Genomic DNA, 10270 nt, shown 5'->3' on the forward strand with positions numbered 1-10270 from the left:
CATGGATCACGCGTACGCGTGACAAAGCCACGTGCTGCACGTATCAGAAAATGCTTGGGGCAATTTCTGGGCTCCTTTTGGCCCAGTTCCAAGCCCAAAAATACATATTAGTGGCTGAAGAGTGGGGGAATCATTGATACAACAATTCATTCACATAATTTTAGGTTTGAGATGTAGTTTTCCAGAGAGAGAGGCTCTCTCTTCTCTCTAGGTTTTAGGGTTCCTAGTTTTATTCCTTTTTAATTTCTGAATTCTATCTTATTTCAATTTAGTTTCTCTTCTACTTTTAATTGTTCTAGGATTCTAGTTTATTTATTTCCCTTATTGCTTACTTTATGTTGCCACTTTAGTTTATGAATTCTCATGTTAGATTTGATTTCCCTTTTAATGCAATTTGAGGTAATTCATGTTTATTGCTTCTTCCTTTATTTGTTATCATTGACGCTTGCAATTGTTAGTTTTAGATTTTACATTCTCTATTATTTTTCTATGCTTTTATTTTTGTGCCTTCCAAGTGTTTGATAAAATGCTTGGGAATATTTTGAATTAGCTTTTTATATTCTTAGCTTGGATTGAGTAATTAGAGACTCTTGAATTGCCAAAGTCTCTTGTGGGTTGGTGATTGAGACTTGCTAAAGTCTCTTGTGGGTTGGTGATTGAGACTTGCTAGCTGGCTTGAGTGATAAACCACTATTTTTTGGTTTATCTTGTGCTAATTTGAGTGATTTTTATCAAGTCTTTGCACACTTATTCATACAATTTGCATGATTTTACAATTCCTTCCCAATTTTGTTCTATGGTTGAAAACTTGCTTCCTCAGCCTTTAAATTGTGTATTTTAATTCCCCTTTATACCATTTGATGCAGTGATCTATGTGTTAAGTGTTTTCAGGCTTTATAGGACAAGAATGGCTTAGAGGATGGAGAGGAAGCTTGCAAAAATGGAAGAAACACAAGAAACTAAGGAGACAACCAGCGAGGAGCAATGCGCACGCATGGCTCACGCGTGCGCGTGATTTGGAGATTTTCATGGTGACGCGTGTGCGCACCTGACGCGTACACGTGAGAAGCGAGATTGCACGGTGACGCGTGTGCGTACCTGACGCGTATGCGTGACATGCGCCACGTGGAGAAAACGCAGAAGACGCTGGTGGCGATTTTGGGCTGAGTTTGGACTCAGTTTTTGGCCCAGAAAGACATACTAGAGCCAGGGGACAAGCAGAGACTCAACACAAATTCTCATTCGCATAGTTTTTAGTTTTAGATTAGAATCTTAGAGAGAAATCACTACTTCCTCTAGGTTTCTTCACATTCATAGTTTCAGAATTTATGCTTTTAATTTGGATATTGACAAGAGTTACTACCTCTATTGAAGTTTCTACTATTCTAGGTTGTTTTCTTATTCCTTTACTCTTTTAATTGCCCATTAACCTTGTTCAGATACGTATGTTTATGATTTTAGAATTTATTAATGCAAAGAACTATTTTTACCTTTAATTAATTTTCAGTTATTATTTTAATTAATTTATCATGTCTTCTTTTTATTCTCTTTCTATGCCTGTGAACGTTGTATTCATGTCAATGGAGTAGACTCCCAACTTGAGTTGGGAGTTGATTAAAAGGAGACCCTTGAGTTGGAATACTCAAGTGTCAATTGGGAATTAGAAGTTGTTGGCTGGCTTTCTAGTCTCTGACTCTAATCTTTCCTTAGGAGATGATTAGGACTTGGGATTCAGAGTTGGTTAGTTAGTTACTTGACTTTCCTTTATTCAGTAAAAGATAACTAAGTAGAACAATAACCTCTTACTATTGCACTTGGAAAAATCCAACAAGGATAGAAATTCCAATTAATATTCTCCCAGTCAAGGCCTTTAATTTTAATTACATAAATTCTCTCATTAATTTTCATTGCTTTAATTTATAATTATTTACTTTTCTGTTCTCCAACTCTTAAAATTTCTCAGAAAATTCCTGACTAATAAAATAGCACTCTTTTGTCAACTCGTTGGGAGATGACCTGGGAATTCTACTCCCAGTATTTTGTTCTTAAAATTGTGACACTCTTTCTAAATTGATAAGCAGGATTTTCGTCGGTTAAGAACTGTACTTGCAAAGCTGTTTACTCTATAAATTCTTAATCGGCAGTTTTCCGCCCGTTCATTGAGCTTCGCTAACTCTAGTCTTTGATTAGGACTTGTGAACTCAAGTTGATTATTGCTCACTTGACTTTCCTTCATTGTTAGAGGTTAACTAAGTGAGTGCAATTTACAACTACCATCACAATTGACATTGATAATGAGGATAGGAATTCCGATTATCAATCCTTGCTAGGACTTTTCTTAATTGTTAGTTTATTTTTGTGTCATTTAAATTCCTTGTTCAACATTTAAAAACCCAAAAATATACTATCTCATAACCAATAGTAACATACTTCCCTGCAATTTCTTGAGAGACGACCCGAGGTTTAATACTTCGGTTAATTTTATTGGGTTTGCTTAAGTGACAAACAAATTAAATTTGATTGAGGTTTAATTGTCGGTTTAGATCTATACTTGCAACGCGCTTATTTTTGTGAAATTATTTACCGACGATTTGTTCCCCCATCATATATCTATAAAGAAAAGGAAATTACCTAATCTAAGCAACAAGATAATCTATAAGTTTGTTCAAACTCGAACAATCTCCAGCAACAGCACCAAAAACTTGGTGCACAAATTCCCACACTTCGTACAACTGAACCAGCAAGTGCACTGGGTTGTCCAAGTAATACTTGAGTGAGTCAGGGTCGATCGCACGAGGATTGTGATTTGAAGCAAGCTATGGTTATCTTGTAGATCTTAGTTTGACAGATAGAAAAGTTGTTTGTTTGTTTGAACACATAAAAAGAAAATAAATAAAACGTTACTCAGTTGATGGTGAATGCAATGCTAAGAAGATGGTTAAGGCTTGGAGATGCTTTTTTCTTCTGGATTAATCTGGTCTTACTGTCTATTCCAACTGTGAATGATTTCTTCTATGGTAGGTTGTATGTGATCAATGCCTTTCTTACAAGATCGCCAATGCTCCTCCAGATCTGAACCCCAGGGTTAATGCGGATCCAGTCTGATTGAGGGTGAAGCTCCTGCAGTTCATTCTCTTGTATGATCCTACTCAAAATACCACAGACAAGGTCGAATCTTTTGGATAAGAGGATGCTGTACCTTTGGTTCTAGCCTCTACCACAAAGACTCTAATCTCCCCATACCTCGGCTGAACTGGTGTCTCAAGAAGTCCCCAACGAAGTTGAGGATTAGCCATTTAGGAGATGTATAATCAAACTAGTGGTTCATCATTGTCCGATGAAAGACTCACTCTGAACCACTATAGAATGAGATAACCTTGTGCCGGTTCAAAGCATTCATAATGATGAAGAACGGATATACATCTTAGAATAGAGAATCAAACATGTATTAAGATAGAACAGTAGTACTTTATTAATTTATAAAACTCAGCAGAGCTCCTCCCCTCAACCTAGGAGGTTTAGAAACTCATACTGATAGAAAATACAATGAGGAATTCAAAAATATGGCATAAAGTTCTGAACAAGGGTGATCCTTGTCCTTTAAATACTAAACTAATGACTAAGGATTACGTAAGACGAGTAAAACAGTCTTTTAATGCTAAAATCCACTACTGGGGCCCACTTGGTGAGTGTTAGGGCTGAGCTTGATTAAGATACACATGCTAGGAGGTCTCTAGGGCGTTGAACGCTGGCTAGGGGGTCCTTTATGGGCCTTGGACGCTGGTTTCTTCTCCTTTGGGTGTTGGACGCCAGAATAGGGCAGGAGGCTGGCATTGAATGCCAGTTTTGGGCTTTTAATTCTAAAGCAAAGTATAGACTATTATACTTTTCTGGAAAGCGCTGGATGTTAGGTTTTCGTAGCCATTAAGAACGCTCCATTTGGACTTCTGTAGCTCTAGAAAAGCTCTTTTGAATGCAAGGAGGTCAGATCCGGATAGCATCTGTAGTGCTTTCTCTGTCTCTGAATCAGACTTTCGCTCCAGCTCCTCAATTTTTGCCAAAAAATACTTGAAATTCCATAAAAACACACAAAATCAAAGTAGAATCCAAAAATGTGAATTTTGCACTAAAACCTATGAAAACTCAATAAAACCTAAACAAAACATACTAAAAACTATATGAAAATGATGCCAAAAAGCGTATAAAATATTCACTCATCGATATCCATAATGAGATTCAAGTTTAAAACATACATAAACTAAACCTTAACTTTAGAACCACAATGAAAAAAAGGGTAATCTAACTTAGTGGATTTCTAATCTAACAATTCTTCGCTGTCCTACAGCCTTCGCCAGCCTAACCGCCATGCGATCCCATCGGCACCGCCTTCCAAACCTCCTCAATCCCAGTAGAATACACAGATAAATAACAATGCAAGTAAGGCACAATTATAGCATGTATATATAGAAATTCAAGTAGCATTTAGTCATGTTATACAATTAGGCAAGCAATTTTAAGTCGGCAAAGAAAACAAACAGATAGAAGATGCACATGATGAATGCCTGTCCTATTGGCTGTAATATCACATTGTCGGTTCAACTTCCAACCCGACACATCTCCATGGAGATGTCGCCCTTCGGTATCATAATAGGAACCCCCGAGATATCGTGCCCGGAACACGGTCCAGGATATAGTGCCTGCACACTCTAGTGATCCAAAGCGGGATACTCTTGCCACGGACCTCACATCTCAACATAAGCGGGATAAACCTACCGTCCTTACGCCGCCCCCATGACCTCGACAGGCGAGATTAACATACCGTCCCTACCAGGCACATATCGTCTCAACAACCTCAATATAAATCAGTAATTCAGTGGTTTTCAGAAATCATTTTTCAGTATATCGGTGATCCATCATTCCATTCCGAGTCCCAGACTCGTCTCAACCACCATCAATTCATAATTTCCACAATTCATATTCAGTGATCATCAACACAATACTCTGCCTTCTCACACAACCAAATCCGTCCTCAGTACTCCAGAACCTAAGTCTCTATTTTCTAAACTTTGTACAAGAAAATATCTTACCTAAAGCATTCCCCATATTTTGACACCTAAAAACAAGCTAAAGGATCTTAGATAAGTGTTACAGAAGTTTACAAGCTTGGCGGGAAGGTAAAACAGACAAAAACAAGATTTTTATTAAAAAATAGGGCAGTGTGCGTACGCATAGGGTTGTGTGTACGCACGCACAGAAGAATTTTCAAGAAGTGTGCGTACGCATAGAAGTGTGCGTACACACAGAAGGCAAAAGTTTTCATTTTAAAGGTGCGCACAGATGCGTGTGATCACCCTGAACAGACTGTCATTCCCAGCGTGTGCGTGCGCATGAGGCTGTGTGTACGCATAGCTTGCAAATTTCGCAGGATGTGTGTGTGCACCAGAGTGTGCTAGCACTCCCAACAGTAAGCACCTCCCTGTGTGTGCGTGCGTACAAGTGTGTGCGTAAGCACGTTTTCAAAAATACACAAGGTGTGCGTGCGCACATGTCAAAATTTGCCACTGATGAGAGCACGCGCACAGCAGTGGGCGTGCGCACACAAACCAGAAATCATAAAATTCTGCAACATCACAGAATTCAGATTTTGACATCAAACTTTAAACGGTCATAACTTCCTCTACAAAAATCCATTTTCTACAAACTTTATATCAATTTAAAGCTCTCAAAGCCATCTTTAATTTAAAATAAGTTTCATTCAATTTTAAACTTTGAGACTCAAGTTATAATCTGTCAAAATTCATCAAAAATACATTTTTACCAAAGTTCACTAATTTCTCAAATCCTTAAAACTCATAACCAAAACTAAATCAAAACCACACCAAACTCCAATTTACCTCAGAATTTACCAAATCATCAATCACCATTATATCACTAACAATCATCATAATCAAAGTCATTCAACTTCAATCTCAAACTTCAAATATCATTTATCAACCTCAAAATCACAATTTATTAAAATATTCAAATTCATCAAAGCATCATACATCCTCATTCAACCATCTCAACAACCATTTCAATCCAACCTATCCTATGGGTCACACTAGCCTAAGTATCCAAAAATATTATATATTACATAGAGAAAACCGAAACCATACCTTAGCCGATTCCCAATATGCTCCAAACACCAAATTTTTACTTCAACCAAGCATCCGCAAGTTTCCAAGTTCAACAAGCCACCACACACAACCCAAAAGCTCCAATAATAATAAATTCCAAGATATATACAATTAATATACACAACATAAATTCTAGGGTTCCTCAATAATCATAATTTCATTAGGGTTTAAGACAATCTTACCTTACCGCAAATTTGGGTGAAACCCAATAATTCCTCACTATTGGTTGGCACTTAAATAACCAAATCACAAAAATCCACTCAAAACAAAGACCTAAATTTCGAAATTCTTAAGGACTGAGAACTGGGCAGAGATTTTCGAAAAGCTTACTTCAATACCTAATTAGAAACAACAGGCTCGGAAAGAACTTCGCATGGTCGCAAACGGCTCGTCAATCGGAGCACCGTAGCTCGAGTTATGATCAAATGAATGATGAGGTGAATAGTGCTTGTAAAACCCTATCCTCTCTTCCTCTAACTTATGCTGCAGTTGCTGTGTTGTATTGAAAGTTACTGAAATTGCCACTTAATGGACTTATATAATGTTGGGCTTGGGCCCAACTTGGGCCCGATCCAACCCGTTAGTATTTTTGACCTGTTTTGCCCAATTTCGAGCCAAACCTTTAAAATTAGTGTCCGATTTTTAATTTTAATTTATTTCCTAAATTTTTCTACTGTTTTTATCATTCTCACATAGTACCAGACAGAATGAAGTCGGTTAACTTACCAGTACACGTTTTTATGCAATTTTTCAAAAAAAAATTACATTTTCCAACTCAGAAAAATCTACTGAGTCCAAATATCATATCTATATTTTCTAATTAATATTCTAAAATTTTAGACCTATTTTGGGCAATTAAATTATTGTTATTTTACGTTAATTAATCGGTTAATTAATTCGCGGTTCTTACAGGCACCTCGCTAGGCGTCTGGACTTCTGCAGCAGAGTGGTTCCTGGGTTATATTTTGATGTGTAGTTTATGTATATATATGTACTTAACTCTGTCCAAGTAACTTGTTATTTTGTACCTCCTAGAGGTTTATGGAGAACTAGTGTTTTGTGTATATATTTTGGATTGGGTTATGCAGATATGTATGTAAATATTCTCCGGCCAGCGTTGGCTTCACAGGCTAAGTTTGGAGCTTGATATTTTGTACTATTGACCCTCTACTCTTGTCTTTTATATATTTATGCTAGTGAACCTTAGTTTCTTCATACGCAAGTTACGTTACTTTTGAGCGTTGCGCTTTTTAGTTTTGCGTTTTTGCTTTACCCGTTTTCAAGGCTCCTCGTATAATGTATCATTTCCAATACTATTTTATAATTATATATATTTTAGAGGTCACAATACCATACCACCTCTGTTTTACGACTTAAGTGTAACGCTCTGTGTGGTAGGGTGTTACACTCTTTGGTCCTTTTTTAAGGTGGTGTAAAGGTTGATATACCCTGGTGGCTGGATCGAGGTTTCAAGACTTAGCTTGTCAAAATTCGGATAGGCCTTTAAGTCCTTGGGCTCAAGACATAGCTTGTCAAAATTCAGCTTGAACAAGATGTCTGCCGAACTTCCTTGATTTATCAAGGTTTGGTGCAAGTTGGCATTCACCAAAACCATTATGTCCAAGTGTCTGACGTGTCAGAAGGTGAAGATAGAGCACCAGAGACTGTCGGAAATTTTACAGCCTCTTGAGATTCTTCAATGGAAGTGGGAAGGAGTGGCTATAAATTTTGTATCAGGTTTGCCAAGGACTAGGTCAGAATTTGATGCGGTTTGGGTGATCGTAGATCGATTGACCAAGTCCCCTCACTTTTTGCCTATCTGAGTGAACTATTCACTGGGAGAATTGGCGATACTATACATAAAATATATACTGAGGTTGCACGGTGTGCCAACGACGATAGTTTCAAATCGATATCCCTCTTTCATGTTAAGGTTTTGGGGAGCTTTTCAAAAAATTTTCGGTACGAGACTATGTCTCAGCACATCGTATCATCCACAAATTAACGAACAGTCAGAAAGGACTATTTAGATGTTAGAGGATATGCTAAGGACGTGTGTGCTGGATCAGTTAGGAAGTTGGGATCATTACATGCCGTTGATGGAGTTTGTGTACAACAACAACTTTCATGTGAGTATTGGAATGGCTCCATATGAGGCTTTGTATGGACAGAAGTGCCAATCTCCACTATGTTGATATGAAGCTGGTGAATCAAGTGTTTTGGGTCCGTATTTGGTAGTAGAGATCACTGAGAAGATCAAGCAAATTCGAGCTAGGATTCTGACTGCACAAAGCCAACAAAAGAGTTATGCTTATCAGAGGAGAAAGTCGTTATAATTTGAAGAGGGTAAACACGTATTCTTGAAAGTTACTCCGACAACTGGGATTGGAAGAGAAATTAAGACAAAGAAGTTGAATCCGAGGTACATTGGGCCTTTTGAAGTGTTGAGGTGAGTCGGGCTGGTGGCTTATCAGGTGGCCTTGCTGCCACATTTGTCTAATTTGCATGATGTATTCCATGTGTCACAACTTCGTAAGTACACACCGAATGCAACTCATGTGTTAGAGCCCAAATCGGTTGAGTTGAAGGAGAACTTAACGTTTCAAGTTACACCTATGAAGGTTGATGACACGAGTGTGAAAAAGTTGCACAGAAAAGAAGTTCTGTTGGTGAAGGTAGCTTGGAGGAGAGCTGGAATGGAAGAACATACTTGGGAATTGGATTCAGAAATGCGAAAGGATTATCCCGGGTTATTCTCAGGTAAATTCTAAATTTTGGGAGCAAAATTTCTAATTAGGAGGGGAGGATGTAAGAACCGGAATTTAATTAACTGCTTAATTAAAATAAAATAATAATTCAATTGCTCGAAATAAGTTTAAAATTTTAGAAATATTAATTAGAAAATTCAAAGGTGAAATTTGGATTTAACAAATTTTTCCGAGTGGAAAAATATATTGTTCTACGAAAAAATACATAAAAATGCATACCGGCAATTTAACCGGCAGTACCGGCTTAAGTCTATCCGGTACTACGAGTGAGAAAATAAAACTGCAGAAAAACTTAGAAAAATATTTAGAATTAAAAACCGGATACTAATTCTAAAGGTTATGGTCCAAAGTTGGGCCAAATGAACCTAATACACTAAACGGTTGGACCGGGCCCAAGTTGGGCCCAAGCCCAACATATAAAAGCTCCAACTCATAAGCATTCAACTTATTTTACCACAAAGAGAGGGTTAGGGCAGTTGAAGAGAGGAAGAATACTATTCACTCTCCTCTTCAATCGCTCATATCTTGAGCTACGGAGCTCCAATTTGCATGCTGCTTATAGCCACGTGAAGCTCTCGCTAAGCTCTTCGATTTCATCTAAACAAAGTGGTAAGAAAATTTTAATTTCTTACCTAGTTCTCTCATCTACATAATTTCAAGTTTTGGCTATGGTGATTGAGTGAGTTTTATGATTTTGGTTGTCTAGGTGTGATCTAACATTGGAAAATTGTTGGGTTTTGTCCCAATCATAGTAAATAAGGTAAGAATACTCTATACCCTTATGGTTTGTCATATTTGTGAACCCTATGATTGATTTTGGTAATTTATATGGATATAGCCTAAATTCTTATTGATTGGAGTTGAGTTGGTGATTTGGATTTGCTTTGAATTGAGCTTTGGTGGCTGAGCTTGAAGGCTTGTGAGAAGGAGATTATTTTGGTGATTTTGTACTTGTGCGGGAATCAACCAAGGTATGGTTTCGGTTTTCTTTAAATAATATGTAATGTTGTGGGTAACTTAAGCTAGTGGACCTTAAGATAGGATTGAATTGAATGAATTGGTTATTGTTGAACTTGTTGTGGTGATATGAAGTTGATGATAATTATTGATGTTGATAATGATTAATGATAATTTTGATGTTGATAATGATTGATGATGATGTTGATGTTGATGATCAATGATGAGGATTATGAGTTTTGATAATGATATATTGATGAATAGCAAATGTTATGGATTGGAATGGTGTAAATGTGATATAATTGATGCTTGGATTGATAATTGTTGAGAACGATAATTTATGAGTGAAAATTATGGAAAGAGTTGATG

General features: G+C 37.2%; 1 protein-coding gene across 1 annotated transcript; it reads left to right on the forward strand.

Annotated features, from left to right (window-relative positions):
* Positions 1-8206: 8206 nt before the first annotated feature.
* Positions 8207-8947, forward strand: LOC140178614 (uncharacterized). Its single transcript, XM_072215814.1, has 2 exons — positions 8207-8305; positions 8651-8947. Exons 1-2 carry the CDS (start codon positions 8207-8209, stop codon positions 8945-8947), a joined length of 396 nt encoding a protein of 131 aa, XP_072071915.1.
* Positions 8948-10270: the final 1323 nt, after the last annotated feature.

The sequence above is a fragment of the Arachis hypogaea genome, chromosome 14 (genome assembly GCF_003086295.3).
Source record: "Arachis hypogaea cultivar Tifrunner chromosome 14, arahy.Tifrunner.gnm2.J5K5, whole genome shotgun sequence".
NCBI lineage: Eukaryota > Viridiplantae > Streptophyta > Magnoliopsida > Fabales > Fabaceae > Arachis > Arachis hypogaea.

Coding starts and splice junctions, on each gene's coding strand:
- LOC140178614 (XM_072215814.1), top strand. CDS start 8,207: ATGTTAGAGGATATGCTAAGGACGTGTGTGCTGGATCAGTTAGGAAGT. Junction 8,306..8,650: donor TGTACAACAACAACTTTCAT/GTGAGTATTGGA, acceptor GTGGCTTATCAG/GTGGCCTTGCTGCCACATTT.